This window comes from Ptychodera flava, chromosome 10 (genome assembly GCF_041260155.1).
Source record: "Ptychodera flava strain L36383 chromosome 10, AS_Pfla_20210202, whole genome shotgun sequence".
Taxonomy (NCBI): Eukaryota; Metazoa; Hemichordata; class Enteropneusta; family Ptychoderidae; genus Ptychodera; species Ptychodera flava.
This window is the reverse complement of record NC_091937.1, coordinates 17,693,339-17,713,654: the sequence shown is the minus strand read 5'-3', so window position 1 is coordinate 17,713,654 and position 20,316 is coordinate 17,693,339. Positions and strand designations below refer to the sequence as shown.

Below are 20,316 nucleotides of genomic sequence, written 5' to 3'. Positions count from 1 at the left end.
AAAGAATCAAAATGGCTGGTTTTGAAAGGCAACTGCTAGATTTTGAAAGTTCAGAAACAGGCAATGTGATGAAGACAAGATCCTAATCTTTTATTAGTTTATCATCAGCTGAAAAAGAAACACTGAACTATGACATCATCTGCTGTACCAGCAACCTGTTTTATAGTTTCAAAGTTGAGTACATTGTCTTTAAATTTATGTGCATTTAACAATTCTGATAATATTCCTGAATGTAATATGAACCTTGCTTCAAAAGGACCACAACTGCTGATACAGTAATCTGGAAGGAAACGCCAGTTTTCTTTGCATTATTTTAGGCAAACATATGCAGTGTATTGCTTCAAGAAACGTGAGTTCAGTTCATTTTAAACTGAGATTTATTGGCGGAAGGCTTAGGGTTAATAAGCCTATGTATGATATATTAATATGTTCTGTAATAAACAACTCCTTGGTTTTATGAAATATTTGAAATATTGCCTGGCTGTGTGTGCCAGCCCCTTGCTTCACAGCTATGAGTTTTGATCAGCTGTCAGGAAGGAATGGAAAGCACTCATTTAGTTATGTTCCGACAATAAGCATGAAGTGGTGACTGTTTCAACAAAAAGTGATGATGCAACAAGATTTTCAACTCAAAGTGATGATGCAAAAAAAAAAATTTCAACAAAAAGTGATGATGCAACATAGTTTTCAACTGAAAGTGGTGATGCAGCAAAATTTTTAATCAAAAGTGGTGATGCAACAGAATTTTCAACATAAAGTGGTGATGCAACAGAATTTTCAACATAAAGTGGTGATGCAACATTTCTGTACCTCAACAATTGTGTATATGGTGGGCATTGTGTGTTTGGTGATTTTGTACTCGTTGAAAATTGTGTAATATGCTTCATTTTCACCTTCATATCACTGTAACAGTAGGCTTGGATCATAAATTTAAACTTCATTTTTTCACCACTCGGAAAAGTGCAACAATAGATACATTAGCATCCATCATCTTATTTTTCATTTCTAAATCATCTTTAATGTGTTGCTATATCAAAAGAGTAAAGCGGAGGTTCTGCAGTTGTCTGTCAGCAAATTGGGTCAAAGGTGAAGAAGAGAATCGCCAAGGCAAACCAACTATGCACACATTTGGAAAATTTGCCATCTAGCTAGTCAGTCACAGTGTAGTGTAGGACTGAGTCCAATTTATCAGAATGTGATCTTTGTTCAGACTATGACATCATTTAGAACGATCTCTGTTACACCCAAATGGAAACGTGTCATTTTCAGAAATATTTTCCATCCCCTAGGCAGAGATTTCATTCAAAATTATAGCTACCTCCCTGAATCACGTCCTCTCTGCACTCATTAAGTGTTTCACATCACAGACAGCTGACGGTTACAGATCTTTACAGTATGCATTGGGATACGTAGAGTAAGACATCTGACTGGGAAAATATTTTCCGGAAATTCGCTTGGTCTTATAACACTGTTGCATTGGAAATATCATCAAAGTATTTGGCATAAAATGATTCCGCGGAATTAGCCATTACTAGTGGCAGAAAGCTGTCATTCACAACCTGACATGCCGGAGGTGAACTCCATCGATACTACATGTAACATGTACATATGATTAATTGGGCAAACTGACTTCTGCTGTCAGGAATTTCTTGTACAAAATCTCTGGACACGACATATTTGACTTTGTTGTCGATATTCACTACACCTCGCAAAAACCGTGGTAATTAATTTACGGAGAGTCATGCCTGAAAACACATGATGGATAGTTCTCCTTCATGTTGAATTCCAGTCAAGCCCGGATATAACAGGTCAGGCTAGGTGAGACACAGGTCAAAGGTTGAAAGGTCATAACCCCTGAAACATTTTCTTTGAATCGTGTGGCAGTTATAAACTACACCATTGGTCAAGCAGGGCATTTGTATTGTTGCTTTTGAAAATGCATGCATTATATCCACAGTTGACCAAACAATCTCATTTGTAAAATAGATGATGCAAAACTGTTTATAAAGCAGATAAGTTGAAATTTGTAGAAGTGCTGGAATAAGGTAAGTAATATTTGATGGCAGGTTTGTGGGGATAACATAGTCGGCCACCAATAATCAGTCATTGTAAAATACTAGTAAGCTGTTCTCTGAGCCATGTGCTGAAATATGTCTTTCAACTTAAATCATGTGACATTCATTATACCATGGTCATTTATTGACACATTGCTCAAAACTGACAGTGAGATGGGGAGTTTTATTTTGACAAAGTTTGAAAATGGTTATTTCTTATATTGTCATATGTTGGCAACTTTTTGTAGTTTGTCCATTTTTTTCTAGACACAATCTACCGAGTCGAGGTACCGGTAGTATGTGCCTCGAAAGTAAGAGACTTACTAAACTTATGCTCAAACTTTTCATAAGGAAATTTTTGTCAGGGGAAACTTTGAACCATTCACTTTCAAAATCAAGAATAAATATCAGGGGTCACCATGCGAAATTGGCACAATTATCAATTTACCCAATATTTATCAACATTTTAAATTCAAAATGGCTGACGTCCCTGTGTTATCTCTATGGAGGAAAAAAATGAATAGTCTGATTTTCACAAAACTTTTGCTCCATGAGCTTAAATTCGTGCCCCCATAAGTGGTCGACCAAAAAAGTATTGTAAAATTTTGAGAATCCAAATATATGTCTTGGAGGCGCATTCTTTCTTAGACCCTGCTCGTAAAATAACACATTTGGTGAGCTCTTGTTTGGCCAAGTCTTCAGTAAACTTATAGACTTTTTCTAGCAACCATTGATAGCAAGACTAAAGGTGTACCAATTATGGATACACATTACCGATATGCGTAATCACCTTTGACCTTATGAACTTATTCATTCTAGCTCTAGAGTCTAGAGTCAGAATATATACAGTTTGTATTTTTGAGAGATGTAGCTATTTTTACAGTAATATTGCACCAACATGGATACTTACCAGCTGAATGTTCAAAAATAATTCTTGAAATTAGCTTAACCTCTGTAATGCTAATGTAAGTATAAAGCGTATGTGTCAGACAGATTATCTGTCCATTTTTAGCATTATTAGACATTCATTTGTAAATTACTAGTAATTAATTTCACTTTGCTGAAATGGGTTTTTCCTTAAAAGGACAAAGTTGCTTTTTTTTTATTTTTTGTGTTATCAAGAGAGTGTAAAAATTACCGTGTTGCTGATTGTAGATGATTTCACCAATGACCACTGGACACAATGGAGTTTTCACAAATTCCTGTCCAATGATTCCCACTTGCTTTCCAATGAGAAATACACATTGTTACAGTGTTAGGGAAAGCTGCTTTCCTTATCTATATCATGAGGCAGTGCTAATACAGCCATACATGGTGAGAGTTGTGCACAGAATTGGATTTTTTGGCACAGATTGAATATTAAATCTTCTGTGGCTGCAAGCAGTGTTGAGGTTGTGCACAGTTGATCAGTATTTCTGTATTTGAAGAAGTCAAACTACATTTCATAATATCAAACAAAATTCAAGAAAAAAAAACTTAAAAAAAGGTGGACTTTGTCCCTTTAAGGAATGGTGGGCTTAAAATTTTTGCAAGTTATAAAAATATTTTTAATTTACTGTTATAAGTGTAATGGCGCAGTTATCATCTATTGTGTGTGGTCTAGTGAAGCGTAGCATGGTAATTGCTTTTGAAAACTGCTTAATGGATTAATTTTACAACTTTGCAACCACAGAATTGTCAAAGTTGATACAAATCAGAACTTGTTTGCTAAATATAATTGCTCAATACTGCAGAAGCTAATGCAGGCAGTGGGCTCATCTTTCTGTTGGAATTTCAATCAGTAATTTTGTTTCTCCAGACAGCTTAGAAAACCCACAACCGTTTAGTTATAAATAGAAGTCAACTCATTATGGAAAGTCCATTGCGTGCAGCAAAAAGAGTGTAAAAGTCGCAGTGTGAAATATTTCTAGTGAAAGGCTACGTTTGGTATGTTGTACAAGCAATGAGACGTCACAGTTTTTTTTTCTGATGATGTTGTGTAATACTAGAGCTCAATTTGTTTTCTAGGCCATTGCTGATGAAAGCAGGCAAGAGTGTTGTCTTTGCTGTCTTCTGATTGCGGTGTATGGGAGTTTGTCGGATAGCAAACATTCATGTTTATATCAAGGCATCAAGCCAGTACAGTTGCTGCACCATATCTTGAAATAAATAACTTTGAGGACATTATCCTGGTGTTGAAAATTACAGTACCAATTTAGAATCAATATCTTTTGACGCACGCCACCCATACCCCCACCATCATCCCCCACCCCCCAACATCATGATGGTATAGTCTCTCTTTCAGAGAATGGTAGACTATTCGTGAATGAGAAAGGTGGGGAGGCAATGTGGTCAAAGCCAAAAGCTAAGACTTCAAAAAAAATTTTCTCAACTGAAATTACAGCTGTCTGCTAGCTGATAACAAGGCTCTTATAGTGTTCAGGACAATGTTTTGATACAAGTACATCAATGTTTAATTTACCTAATTCCCAAAACATTGTTAATTATTGTAGGTCAACGATAGTGTATATCTTGGACGTGTATAAGTCTCCGGGTTTTGTGCCTCACATCTCAAAATGAAGACCTCAATAAATATATATCTGATATGCCCCTTCTCCGGGTACCACAGCTGTCATGTAATAAAATTTTTAAAGTAAATTTCTGCTGAGTAAAAATGTTAAATTTGTAAGTGTGACATCATAGTTTCTATAATATTTTTGCATTCTAACCATTACAATTCCAGATTTTAGTACATACCCATTGTTTTCAGTGGGGTGGGTGAAGCCATTCACCGGAAAGTGGGGGTGAAGGGTGAAATTTTTGTGTTGTCTCTATATCAAGTGGTTTGATCGGTTACATGTAACATGCTGACTTGTAGGTTATCAGAGCATTGCTGTCTCTGTTGTAAATAAGATAAACTTCTCATGATGCACATTTAGAGATCAACCACCTGGTTGTTGGTGTGATTTCATGCTCTTGAGGTGGGACGTGTCTCAGATTTGAAAATCCTAAACTTTCTCAAACTTTCCTTGGGGAAACTTTCAACCATTCTTTTTTAAAATCAAACATAAATATTGGGTTCACCGAGCAAAGTTTGGTACTGTTGAAACAAATTACCTAAAAATTTACCAATATATGATATCTAGACGGGCCATCCATCCCTATGCTAACTCTACGGGGAAAATTAAATTTTCGATTTCACAAAAGTAAGCTGGTAAATACTTGAGTTGGTCCATGAGCTTCAAAACAAGGCCCCTCAAGTCGTAGACCAAAAAAGTATTGTAAAAGTTTAACACTTTGAGTGCTGCAATTTTCGACCAGACGGCCAAAACTTTTCATTGGCTACTGGTTTTAATCAAAATCTTGAGAAAAATCTGAAAAAAATTGACAGGCTTATATTTTTTATAGAGGCAAGAAAAAATGACTTTTGTACTCAAAGGGTTAGGAGTCAGAATGTGTGTCTCCGCTGCGCATTCTACCTTAAGGCTGCAGTGGTTATGATAAGGTCAACACTAACTGGACGTGAATCAGCGCTATCTGATATTGTGAATGTGTATGGAGTTAGATGGAATCTGCTTGCCAGAGGCAACATGTCACATCTCTGATCTCCAAGGATGTTATCCCCACCAGGAATGCAGTGTGAAAGTACACGGCAGGTCATGGAAAAACAAAAAAAGCAAACGGATCATCTACATTGTCTGTACTGTAGCTTTGGCATTACTGATTTCAAAGCTAAATATTTATCACAGAGCATTTTGAAAAAAATTAATTCATCTTTCAAACTTTTGTCTATCATCAAGTTCCCCTAATTATGCTATGAAACATAATTTATCTGTAACTTCGAAATAAATTCTCAGTTATTTTTCAAAACCAAAAACCAAAAAAGTAGGCTTACATAATACAGAGCAAATTGTTGTTTTTCACTCGTCAGAATTTTAGTATAGAATTACTTTTTGCTAAAATCCGAAGAATTGTATATCTACCCTGTAGTCTAACCTCAGCTAAATGCTCACTTTTGATGTGTTGTTTGAGATGGTAGTTTATGTAGCTTTTATTGTTTTCATTCGTTCAGAAGGAAGAAGGATATGAGAAATTCAACGCTAGTAGCTGTATTCTTTCAAATCTACTGGATATCTGTTGAGATTTGATAGCTGTCTGCTTCCAGCTGATTCCATTCTTGTACAAGTCAATAAACTGGATTAGATGAACTCAGATATGTCCGCACGTCATTCTAGAAATTCAAAACGACAGCTATCTATTTTTCCAAGCCGGGCAGATGTTCTTCAAAACCCATGTCATTGAATGCTACAGCAACAAAGTGACCTTCAGTTTCAACTATCCTGATTTTTGAAATTGCAAAAAAGTGTGACATTTGTATCAGCATAAAATACGTAAATCTTTTTTGCCTATTATTACCACCCCATTTTTCACATGAACACACTTGCTTGTCTCTTTCCTTTTGAAATGCAGACAAAATTTTTCACTCTTGCATGCGTGGCTGTTGTTGCAGCTTGTAGTCCGAGTCTTAAATATGTCCGTCAGTGTTCATTGTAACATTCCCAGTTGCGTATTAAGTCATACTACACTGTTCTTGAACACTTAAACTCTAAAAATGTAATCAAAATATACGGACAATTATATCACAGCCTTGTCAATACCAGTGAATTTTGCGACCTCATCACCTAATTATTATTGATAATATATCTGTATAATATATCCAGCATTGATATGTTTAACTACATTTACAAAGTCCCTTGCATTGGCAGAACTATAAAAAATAGCAGTAATTTACCCCTTCCAGCTCATGAAGGACTCAAGCAAACTTTACACTCATTAAAGCCCCACTAGCTGTATCTTATAGCAGTATTTTTATGATTTGACTTTCAAACTAAAATAAGTTTGTGAGAATGTACTAATTATCAAGAATAGGAAGATATTCAAATCAACAAATTCAAGAGTTACAGCTAGTGGGGCTTTAATGTGCCAAACTTCGCCTCGTACATTATGTTGTACAAAGTTTATTTTCGTCCATTATGGTCCTGGAGAAGGTACATTATTGTGTAAATATTTATCTTTTGCATATTAATTAGAGAACAATGATGTCATCTGGTAAAGACCTATCGTATTTTGCTGCAAAGTTTCACCTTTGTCAGGGAAAATTGAGGTGAATGGGTTGAAATTAGTGTTTTTGATGCATGTGAGATTCTAGTGCATAAGTGTATGATTGCTAAAGTGGCAAAGTATGAATAATGCTTTATTAAGGTGGTTGGAAAGGCTAGAGCGTCAGTTATAAATTTCAACGAAACTATTAAAATATAAAAGGAGTCAACATTCTCTGTGGAATAAAAAAAACTAGACATTTGGGCACAAAGGCATTGCAGAGTTATAGCCTGTTAAAACTTCTGAAAAACTGACCAAATAAGAAGAAGTTGGGGAGTCCTTAGTGTATTAACTATGGTAGAGGTCCCCTAGCTTTTAATAAAATGTTTGAAAAGGGAAAGTCATTATTTGCTGTTTTTCAGGAAAGTTTGACAAGGCGGTGCTGGCATTCAGAGTGAGTGACTGCTATTGTAAATGCATTTTTTGATTCTTTGAGTGTCAAAGAGGTGTCAAAAGTGAGATTAACCAAAAAAACTGCTCTATGACTTCAAAAGAGGGGTGCAAATATGGCTTGTTTTCAACATTTTTGACAGAATAACAGTTTTCCTACATAATTGTATACCAATTTAATCCAACTTTGAAATGAGATATGGACATGGAATTTTTACAGCCTATTAACAAGGTTACAGATAAGATTTGTACGGCACAATTTTCCTGTATTAGAAGTACTTTTTGAAAAATCACATTTTGAAATTTGAAAGAATTTTTAATAATTTTTTGATATATAAACCCATGTAAAATCATAAAACAAATTTTATTTACAAATCCTGCCGTACAAATCTTACAATAAATAGTGTCAACATATTTATAACTAATTTGGTAATATTAATACTATCCAATTATTATTAAATTCAAATATGTAAAAAAAATATGAAAAATTAAATTTTAATATTTACTGGTGTCATATTTCAAAATCATGGCTGAAAATATACAATTTTTATATACTTTGGAGAAAATATTAACTAAGGGAGTTATCCTGAAAATTTGAACTAAATATCTTGATTCTAACACTTGAAACTTGACATTAACTCTGAGAAAAGAATTCATGCAAAAATAGCCTTTCCAACCACCTTAAGGCAGAATGTGCCTCGGTGACAGATATTCAACTCTCAAACTCTTACAATTCTTTTCTGATATACTGCTTGTTTGGGTTCATTTTAAAGCTCTTGATGTAAGAAAACTTCACTGGCTTAGTTTTTTCAAAATTCGAAAATTTTATCTTTCTCCATAGAGTTGACACAGAGATGGCGGCCATTTTGAAATATTTTCAAATATCAGTAAATCTTGGGTTATTTGTTTCTGTAGTACCAAAATTTGCACGGTGATGCCTGAGTTTATTCTTGATTTTGAAAGAGAATGGTTGAAAGATTCCGTAAGGAAAGTTTGAGCACAAAAGTTTGTGTCTTTTACTTTTGAGGTGCATACTACCTTAATATGGAAAATGAAGGGCTGTATGACCTTGGAATCACATTTGATTTCTGAAAACTGCCTTACTGACAGTCAATTTACTTTCAGAACAGAAATAGTTTACTTTCGATCCATTAATCAATATGCTGAATGAAAATACAGAAAGTGGCTTTTTAACTGTAGAATAAACAATTATGAGGAATATTGTGTGAATTTGAGTGGTATTTGAAGAAAACACTTTCTGTGCATTTTGCTGCCGCCAATATCCATTGGGAAAAATTACAATCTCAATGAATGATTTGGAGTCATAATTTTGGTTAATGATTTGTGTTCATCACAGGAGTGTTTTGGTTAGTAGATCTAGCAAGTTGAATTCATCGCATAGTAACAGTATTGAGTTATTTTGTTGATGAAGTATTGCCATGGCAATGTGAATCCTATATCCCTTGTTTGGCATGTTTCTATGGTAACAGTACAAAGTGATGTGCGTACTTTTATTGTAAAGGGCATCAGTTAGAAAAAACTGACCATTTGCATGCTGAGGAACGATTATCCTCATTATTGTGAATGAATTTGCTTGTTACTGGTATTTTTTGATAGTGTTTTCACACTTATCAGCTTGCTGATGGTAAATCCCTAGATCAACAGGATCAGGTAATTTCCAGTGTAGAGGCACCATAAATCTTCCTCTCACCCTCCTTTGTAAGAGAATCATCTACCCTTTGATAGAATGGAATATTCTACGCAGTGTGATCACGAGACCCCGTGGGTGAGATTTCCAGAGTTAGATAATTCAGCTTCATGTTGCTACAGATTTGTTTTTGTTCCATGATACAAAAGTGAAGCCCTCAGGGATCACAGCAGAGGAAACAAAATGTCAAATTTATTTCCTCGCTGGGATTTGCATCAGAGCAACAAACCAGCGTGAAGCTTGATGTACAAGCCATGATGGTATTTTTAGAAATGTCTTTGAAATCTATTTCTGCCGTTGATTGCAGTTCTGAGCTTTTGTAAAATAGAATGTCATTCACTGCTTCTTGTAAAATACTGCATTCTGTTCATCTTCTCCTGTTTAAGTGATTCAGAGATCAGTTATTTTCAAGAAATGCTCAGTTTTGATGAAAAGACAGTCCTTAAAATCTATATCATTGAGAATAAGGGAATAATGGAGCTAGTGAGAATTAATTTACTTGTGTTGCCTTTGAAAAGATGTGGACGACAGGAAATTCACCTTTCAAGTTCCCATTGTACTGTTTCCAGTCTTTGTATTTAGAATTTCTGCCACAGTTTAAAGCCAGAGACCATAGCACAAAAACCTTGTTTGGTTGACAGCTTCATACAGACTAGTTAGAGATACAACCCATACATGGTGAACAACAAGGTTATAAGACAAAGGTTATAAGTCAAATTGTCATAATGAGGAACTGAATGTTTGTAAGGCCAGGAAGAATAAATCAATTGTTCTTTGGTAAGCCAATTTGGAAAAATTGTTTTTTAAATTGCAGCAAATATATACTTCCTTGCAAGATAAAGTGAAAAAGTGAAAATGTTAGACCCCACCTTTAGGACATTAAAAAAGACAATACTGCAATTGTTTTACCTTTAGGGCATTTTTGCAGGTTTTTGTTTCTTCTAGGAGTTCTGTCAACAATGTCTGTATATGTAATGCCTCTATTATTGTGAACAGTTTGTGAAATCTAGACTCGAAGTTATCAGTAACAATGTAACTAGTGGGAGATTTTGCCGGTTTGTAAAAAAATTACCTCTGTAGCTTTGTTATTAAAATTGGAGGAATGATAATTTTTTCTCTAGCCTGAAGTATATAGATACAATTACTTTGAGAGTTGTGAACTCTCTATGGTAGCTCTTGGCACACTTGTTTGGGATAAAATTGACAGCAATATTTTTGATAAATAGCTGTCTGCCAGACATAAATAAGATTTGATCAGTCACACAAACTTCCAACATTACCTCTGAGTAAATTCTAACGATTTTTTTTCTGCTTTGCTTATCTCTACAGCAAGCAGTCAATCTGAATGAGGATTGGACGTCATTTATCGGAAGTGAAATCCCATTGGACGATCCAAATAAAAACCACACCCTCATCCTGATTGAAGCTCACCTGCCAAGAAAAGGCAAGCACGGAAGACGTCCCTCACTGGACATTCCTGATGAGAAATCGGTGAAGCTTTCCGAGTTGTCCGTCCCGATTGCCTGGAAAGCAGGTCAGCCATTTGGCTTGCTGGTGAGGTCAAGGATTGAAGACTTCAGTACAATCGGACTTGCGTTTCTCGACGGACTGCTGCAATTGGATGATGGCCTGCAAGTTGAACAGATGCTGTGTAAGTTTTTGCTAATTTGTCAGGATAAAGTGTATTACAGCCAGCTGTTGCCAAGTCTTTTCAACATTAAGAAAACCACACTCTGCCAAGGCTGGTTCTGTAACCATTGAACATGTCTTTTCCCAGTTTTGGAAAAAATACCAATACCAGCATTGTCAAGATCACCCATGGAAAGGAAATCATCTTACCAATATATAACATCTGAGTTACAGGAATTGATGTAAAGTTCTGAAATACTCCACCCAATTGCAAAACAATTACCATATGCATGCCCTCTTCATGACCCCAAGGTAGGTCGCTACGAAAGTGAAAGACTTTTGCTCAAACTGTCCTCAAAATTTTCAACCAAACGCTGAACAAATCAGGACAAAAAATTCAGGGGTCCCCGTGCAAATTTCAGAACAAGAGAGACAAATTACCTAACATCTGCCGATATTTGAAATTCAAAATGGCCGCCATCCCTGTATTAACTATGGAAAAACATTAAAATTTTGATTTTCAAAAATAAAGATGATGAAAATTTTTCTACTCCAAGAGCTTTAAAATGAGCGCCCACAAGTAGTAGATCAGAAAAGAATTGAAAAAATTTGAGAGTCCGAATATGTATCCTTGAAGTGCATTCTACATTCATCATAACATGTTTATTGGCCAAGCTTTCCAATTTATTTCAAACTATGCAATAATCAACTTATAATTCACATTGTAGGACAACTTTGAATCACAACAGAACAAAAATTTCTCAGTTACCAGAGAGAATTTGGTTAGTGAAAAAAACCCCAACAAATTGTTGTTGTTGAGGTCACACAGAGGTTATATGCAAATGGCTGAGAGTTTGCTGTAGTTACTCAGTTCAGAAGTTTGACCGGTCAATACTCTGTTATTACAAACAGCAATTTGTAAAGGGGTTGTCGTTAGTAGGCTAGAGGTCACTATCATAAAAAAGAAATAAGAGTGATTGTGACACCAACATTCAAATCTCTGTCACTAGGTCACTTGTGCGACTGTATCGGTGCCATACATCATAAGGCCACTTTGAGAAAATTCTTTGTTTGCTGTCCTTAGAATTTTGAAAACCTACCAGCCAGCCAGGGAAAAAAGAAACACAGATAAAAAACACAAGTGAATTAACACAAGCTCAATTTTAATTTGGTTTCTTACAGAAAAATAATATTTTTATTTGTAATAGTGTTATAAACATTGTGTTTGTTTTCTTAATTTTCTCTGAAAACCTATCAGCACGCGGACGGCAAACAAAGAATCTTATTTAAAGCGCCTAACTTGTTTTCCAGTAAACACAGGCAACCTTGCAATACCTGTGCTTTGTCAAATTTCATTGAGTTTTCTGGGCTTGATGTTTTACTGTTTTATTGTCTATAATATCTTATTGGGGTTGTCACCGTAAAAGAATTGCTAGTCAGAATTTCACAATGAAATTAACAGGGAAATCCCATGAACATTTCACACACCGGAATCCTTTGATTACACTTCACTCATGTCGGTATCAATCACAATATTCTCAAGTTATTCTAAAAGGAAGTGATGCCAACCCAAAAGCGTATGCAAAATATATGAACAGGCTATGATTTTTAATAAGTAGAAGTGCTTAGGGTGGGTTCCTTGAAGTGCATTGTCACACTAAAGGGTCCTGTACACACTTTGCGTATGTGATGGCCTACAGTTTATCTTACCATAGACAGTGAAGTGGTTGACTGTCTATGATCTTTCTAATATCTCACAGTAGCTATTTGCATACACCCTTTGCGCTTTTTTCAGCTATTTCCAGAAAACCTTTTTTTCAGAAAACGACACTGTAGATTTACTTTGAAAATTAAAATAAGTTGGCTCAGTCCAGATAGTCTATCTTGTAGGATGCATTGCCTACATTCATCATGGGTGTTTATAAGTGAGATTGATAAATTTGTTTTCGTTATGAATAGTTATGATATTCGATAAAGTGGTGATGTACTGTACTTGATGCTTTGTGGGGGAAGTACACGTAGGAATAATTTAAAATGCTATTTAAAATGCTAAAACAATAAATTAATGTCAGTGCTGTCATCTGTGTATTTGTTCTTAATTTGTGGTTATTGTTTGAGCAGAAAACACTACCTCTGTCACGCTAAGCGTTGAACACAAACTTCAAGTTTGACAAGTTTTGTGGAAATTTAGTCAATTTGGATCAGTATTCAAGCACTAAATTAGCCATTTTGCTGTATGGTGATTGGTAGTGTATATAGCATCACCCCTGTAGCATGTTATGTTGAATTTAAACATAAAGTTTCTCATTGTGTTTTTCTTCTTCTTCACCAGCTGTTGGCATTGTAGGCAACGCTTTCAAACTATTAGATTATCTGCCTGGAACTCGAAGATCCTGCACTCTGAGCGGCTCCAAGTCACACAGCAAATCCAGATCCCAGAATAGCATATCTGCAGCCAAGGAACTGCATAGAAGACAAAGACCAAGGTCATTCGGAGGTGAATTTTCACCGCCTTCCTACTCTGCGTCACCTTCTTCTTCACCGTCCTCGTTGTCTCCTCAGTCGGGCGGTCAGCCGCGACATCTTAGAAAGCGGCATTCACCAATCTTTCTGAAGAAGATGGAAGAAAAACAAAGGTCACAGGAGTCGTCACCGCTATCCAGCACTTTTTCCTCCCGAAGGGGCTCTCAGGAATCCGTCTCCTCCGGAATCGAAATCACCATCGACAACTCACTCGATAGTCCCGGACCCATGGAAACAAGCACCGTGGCAACTTCAAACAAAGACGCAATCAACGAGGCTGCGGAGAAGCACAGGCAAAAACCGCCCAACGCGCTCGTACTTGTCGACAACCCTGACGAGGGGTCAAAGTTCAACAAAGTCAAGGCGTTGCTGGATGTGTGCCTGCAAAGAAACTGTTACACAACGTACAGTGTGGACATAGACACTGTCTTGAAAGATCCCTGGATTGACAACACGCAACTGTTGATTCTTGCGACGAATCACGATCTGTCAGACCACGCGAGGGAAGTTATCATGAAGTACCTGTACAAAGGGGGAAGACTTTTAAGCCTTTGTGGCAGTTTTCATGCAGGCGTTAAGTTGCAACAAATCGAAGATACTCTCTCAGTGCGTGAAGTGAGGTATAGTTCGTTAGATGGAAACGTTACCCATAATTTACATGCAAGCTGCACTAAGTGCTCTTATAAACTCTCAGCTGTTAATAACCACGATGTTAGAATACTAGCCAGTTGTCATGACAATGCCATTTTAGTTCATGTCAGCATTGGTGACCATGGTGGGGCAGCCATTTTGTCTCAGGTAAGATTCACAAATCCCTATGATACGTCTAAGATTTGATCTTTTGTCAATAAGCTAGGGGAGCTTAACTCCCATAGACTAACCAAGACACTTGGCATATAGATCTTAACCCAATGAAATGTCCCAATTTTTGAAATGTTCCCCCAGCGTCTTAATTCAAACAACAATCCTTCGTATCATAGAGGACATAAATTTCTCCCTGGTGAAAAGGGATGAACTTTAATAATCCACTGAAGCCATTCCGTGTGCTCCCGGAAAATCCTTGAAAGTCGTTGAATTTTTAAAGCCTCCTGAAAAGTCCTGGAAAGAACTTCAAAATTGTAAATCCAGCTACAATTTTCAAAGTTAACAAGATCATCAGTTGTAAAATATTAAAATTGATAAAATGATATCTGAAAATGGTATTTAAGACCTCCAGCCCTTGAAAGTCCTGGAATTTTCATTGAGTTTGGGTGTATGGACTCTGCAAGGAAATCACCAGTCCGTATTTGACAATTCTTTCAGGTTCATCTAGAGGACACTGCAGGTGATGATTCAGCAGTGGATACAGAAACATTTACAAGGCTTAAAAAGTCCAATATGATACGACACGAAGTGTGCCGCGATGTCCTGACCACGCTGGGGATGAGATGTGGTGCTGGAGAATTGCCGGCTTTGACACCTTGTTATCTCCTCTGTCAGAATGAGGTGAGAAATAAGTGAAAAGTGAAAAAACTTCCTCACATAGCAGTGTGGTCCTGACTTGCATTGTATGATAAGTTGATTTCTTATGTAATTTTCTTCAGATATGACACTTGGTAGTGTTTCTTGACATAGAGCAATTTTGAAAAGTATCGTAACACATAGACCACAAAGAGATAAAAGTGATATTATTTATTTATTTATTTCAAACATATGGTAATACATAGACCATATAGAACTGCAGCAAGTGATATTATTTATTTAGTTATTTACTTTTTATTTGTTTGTTTGTTTATTTATTTATTTATTTATTTCTTTGATGCCTCAACAAATGATATGTGGAATAACACACTTAGACTCAATAATTGAAACATGATACATACCGACACACATTAAAACAAGTATCTCCCCTGTCTACCGGTATATTGTTTATACATCTTTTGGGATGTTTTTGAATAGCCTGCCGTCACATTCTATAATAGTACGGTATGTGTTTCCTTCTCTAACCCCTTTCACATCTCTTCTGCACAAATAGCAGCAGCCACAACATTTTAAACAATTGGTTTCACGCAAAATGTCAAACAAATGGGTTGATCAATGTCTCTGACTCAGTTATTATTTCCCGCCTTTTTAGGGTATCTAAATGTGTGCTTACCCAAGTCTTGCTGTTTCTGACTGCCTATCTGTCTTGTTTGTTGTGTGTATATTGATTCATTTCTCTTTACCATACTTAGAACTCTATCATTGGATCCCATCTTTACTAGTTTCTATATGTTCATTTCTCACTAATAATTTATTAATGTATAACATCATACACAGGGATTGAAGCAAGAATTGCTCGCATCCATCTCTTATAAACTGGATGCTGACAGGCGCCTGAAGGGGTCAAAGGTCAACCTCATCTTTGTACCCGCACCACAGGATGCTCAAGCGGTGACATCAGACCAGTTGCCCGTAGTAACAGACGAAGGTGCGGACTCAGGAGAAAGCTTCAACAAACAAGTATATATGCAAAATCTGAAAACCAACCAGCTTGGCAAAGTTGTTTTCTACAGTGAGGTGATTCCGACCACACAGTTGATCTTTGAAAGGTAGGAACAGTACAAGCGAAAAATGTCATATATGTGATTTTGTGAGTTTTCCAGTCTTTGTGTGTACCGGTATGTGCGTCTGTGTGTGAGTGCTTTTGAGTGTGTGCACACATGCTAGGTGGTGATTGAGCTATAAAGGTTTGTAGTGTAGACATTCTTTAGAAAAAAAAGGAAATATAAAAACTCGTATAGATTTATTGTATGCCACACGGTGTACAAAATATTTTTTGAACTACTTCACTGTACTGCATTGGCCATCTCTAAGTTGACAAAATAACCTTGAGAAAAGTTTGGAATAAACTGTTATTTCAGTATATACTGGTATCTTTACATGACAATTACTGGTACCATATGTGTTTTTATACATTTAAATAAAAACATTTTGCTATCAGATCTCTCTATGTGTGTCAATCCAACCCACCCATTTAACCCTGTCACAACCATGGTTTGGCCCAAACCCATTGTTATCAATGGTGATTGTGGACCTGTTCACAGGGAATGTGGGGTGGGCAGGTTAAACTTGTCACCACCAGAGTTAGGTTCAATCCAATTGTTTCCTAATAGAGTCGGTGAATCCATATGCATGAAGTGGGTTGAACAGTCAGTAAGGACTCTCCAATTGTATGGTTGGTGAAGAGGTTGGAAAACTAGTCCTCATCAGCCTTCTAGTCAAAACACAATGACATATTTCAGTTCCAAAAGCTTTCTTTCGTAGTATAAGTAGTATTGGGATATCACTGTATAATAATAGCTTAATCTACATTTGAAAATGAGGAAAAACTTGTACAGGATCAGAAATCAAAGTCATTATAAGCCATATACACGCCAAGTTCAGTGTCAGAGTAATTTGATATTAATATATTTCATTACCTTTGTCTTCTTGGTCATGCAGCCTTCAACGCAGTGTACCCACAAACCTTGGATTGGTTGCTATAGCAACAGCCATGACTGCTGGGAAAGGTAAGTTTTATAACTTTTGTTCTTTCACCAGAATGTTTCCCGTATAGCATATCTCCAGTTCAGTCGATACATTCTGTATTCTGTTGTTCATCGTAGGTGAAGATATTTGCAATCTCAATGTCAGGTACTGGCCGTGTGTTGAATTCAGAGATTGATAGGTGTGGACGTAGAGGCTGGAGTACTTTGTTGTCAGCATTCATTGCATTACCTTGTATCAAAGTCTGCGCTTACTACTCATTTAGCTGTCAGTCTGAACGGACGCAAAGATTGTCCATTTCTATGGCAGTGTGATATTCTGTCCAATGTGGTTTACTGGAACCACACAACAGTACTCCCCAAAAACTCACAGGGCACTGCTTATCTGAGATTGACACTTTTATTTTTAACTGATGATATGTTCAATACACTGCAGAGTCTTAAAGAAAGCCCAGTCTTTTTATTTATATATAATTTATAATTGATTCACATGAAAAGAATTATTATTTAAATTTCAGAATCAAAAAACCTGTAAAAAATTTGACAACTCAGCAAGCTTTCTCTGAAACTGAACTCTGAGAGAGTAAAATGACATTTGGGCACCCAGCAACAACTACTATAGCACAATTTGCAAATTTGGAGTAAAAAAATGAATTATCACATTGTGCCAACATTTGTTGTTGAATGCATTTTAAAAATAGAACGATGTATTGATTTCAAAAAGCAAATATCTGTGTGGATGGATGTCACGTGGCTAATTGACTCTGAGCTCAACAAACGCATAATTAGCATTCCATTATCTCTGTTCGGCGAATCAAACTGGCGCGTCAATTTCAACAATGTGTCAATCATCAATGGTAGAATTCAATTTTGTTATACAAACAGTGATAAAGTTATGACCTTTCCTTGTGTGATTATCCATTGTGCGACTTTCTGTGTGGAAAGACGATGATACAAATGACCCAAACAATGCATTAGATTCGTATTCATATTTTTGATTTTTTTTTTTCATTTTATAATCATGGCACAATTCACAGTATCCAAATCTGCTTGATCATTTTCACTTTTAGTATTCTGTTGAGGAAGAGTATCATCTTTAAAAGGAATATTTTACAAAAAAACAAGTACCGGTAGTACTACAATTTGAAATGTTATCTAGCCTCTTTGATGGTCACTTTTAACGATTATTGCAGCTGTACCAAGCTCATGGTGGATGTCTTTTGACTATAGTGCCATCAGGTGGCCAAATATATATTTTCTTTTGTTCATGCAGATGCCAAATCAGTGTCATCCACATATTTATATATTATGTTTCTGTTGAATATACATAACACCTAACATTCATCTTTCTCTCAGCAGTGACTTTCAAAGTTTACGCACTGACTGGAAGCAAATAACTTTTTCAAAATTTATGATTTGGTAATATCACAGGTCGTGGTGGAAACACGTGGCTTGGCCCACCTGGATGTGCCATGTTCTCCCTGCTTGCTCATTTCACTCAACATTCACAGCTTGGTCAGAGGTTACCGTACCTACAGCACATCGCCTCATTGGCTGTTGTGGACGCTGTCAGGCTGCTGCCAGGATATGAGGTCAGTGTATGAGGGCGCTGTTTATAAAAGGACCAGAACAGCCCATGACTTTGTCTCCCTTTCTGCTGAACACATCAAGAAGTACTAATGATGGCAACTATTTGCAGCTGTGGCATTTGTTGATACTTTCACGTTTTATATTTCAGTTGCGTTATATCAACACTCTTTCATTCTCATGGATGTGTTATATCCGAAGATTGTATTATACCAGTATATTGGTAGCGCAAATAAAGTGATCTGATTGGTCGAGATGTGAAAATAACCATGTTATATACACAATATAGCATGGTTGTAACACGTGCCAGCTGTCAGCTGGAGAAAAATTCCTTGACATTTTCACGTCAAAATGTCAATATACTGTTATGTTAAAATGGCAAAAAAGCACCTCAGCAACTGGTACCACTCGGTTTTGACCAGTTCACTCCACATTATGCACTTGCTATTGCTCATCCATATACGTCGTGAACTCGTCAAAATCTTGTAGTGTACGGTTGTTCAGAGTGCTTTATTGCTTAATTGCATTCACCTCCTCCTAGATGAAAACTTAGAATCTTCTCATGCTTTTCCTCTCATTTCCATGTATCTTTGCAGAAGATTGACCTTCGATTGAAATGGCCCAATGATATCTACTACGGTAACGAGATGAAACTTGGTGGTGTTATTGTCAATACTTCATACATGGCTGGTCAATTCACTGCTGTCATCGGTAAATCCCACTTACAACTGTCTTTACTTTTCCCGAATTAGTCATTCATAGCAGGTAGTGGCATTCCGGCTATCAAAAGATAATCTGACCCCACTTAACGACTAAAGAACTAAAATTTTACTTTAGAAATCAATAAAGACTGCTTTCGTTGTTTTTGTTTCAGAAATCAAAGCTAGTGCGTTTCAGTTTATTATAACAATCAGCGTTAGAAAAGTAGGAAACATAATGAATGTGATAAATGGCTGTTGGGAGACATGCCTGCGTCATTTCTATGTAGCGCCCTCTGTAGGCAAGTTGGAGAGAATGCGGGCAATGCAAGCAGTTCTTTAGTGAACTTATGAACGTATACATTTTACTCATTCCAACTTCTCCTGTGGCCCATAATTCTTTCCTACTGCCATCATTACATGCTTGTTGTCCACTAGCTGTGGAAACGCAGCTATCTGTTGGAGGCGGGTAGCGGGGATCGCTATGCGGGTCAAAGGTCAACCCCGCCACGGATAGCTGCGGGCCACCTGCCATCGAAAGTGGGTCTATTACGACGACACAACATGTATCGGAACTTTGAACAGCAAAATAAACCAAAGTGAGCGTAATTCAATAAAATGACCTATACCTGCCTGAACTCTGATTATTGCTCATTCCCTAACTCCTTTTGTGAACAAAATTTCTGGTTCGTTTACGTAATTCGGCCGATTTTCCAAGGAGTACTCAAAATTTTCATTCCAGCAGCGAACTTTGACTTCTATTGATATGCTAATAATCTGACGACCATCGCGTCATGCTCTATTCACGTTCGAACGAGCGACATCCTTATTAGCATATCAAGAGAAGTCAAAGTTCGCTGCTGGAGTGAAAATCTTGAGTACTCCTTGGAAAATCGGCCGAATTACGTAAACGAACCAGAAATTTTGTTGTCTCGAATCGTCACTGGCATCAGACTTTCGCCAATTTGTTTCATTGAGTCTTTCAATCAGTGAAAAACAACGCGACAGTTGAACGCTGATATGGTATAATGGTATCCGACTTGGCGCTGATATGGTGCCGGGCGATAAATTCCACATTTCCA

General features: G+C 36.7%; 1 protein-coding gene across 4 annotated transcripts in view; it reads left to right on the top strand.

The window, feature by feature from the left end:
* Positions 1 to 20,316, top strand: part of LOC139142158 (biotin--protein ligase-like) — a 635,662-nt gene that overhangs the window by 603,762 nt on the left and 11,584 nt on the right. For all 4 annotated transcript variants that reach the window (XM_070712006.1, XM_070712004.1, XM_070712005.1 and 1 more), the window contains 7 exons: positions 10,621 to 10,942; positions 13,253 to 14,241; positions 14,746 to 14,928; positions 15,742 to 16,013; positions 16,906 to 16,973; positions 18,381 to 18,541; positions 19,133 to 19,247. In XM_070712006.1, coding sequence (XP_070568107.1) covers positions 10,621 to 10,942; positions 13,253 to 14,241; positions 14,746 to 14,928; positions 15,742 to 16,013; positions 16,906 to 16,973; positions 18,381 to 18,541; positions 19,133 to 19,247 — 2,110 coding nt within the window. The remainder of the gene's footprint in view (positions 1 to 10,620; positions 10,943 to 13,252; positions 14,242 to 14,745; positions 14,929 to 15,741; positions 16,014 to 16,905; positions 16,974 to 18,380; positions 18,542 to 19,132; positions 19,248 to 20,316) is intronic.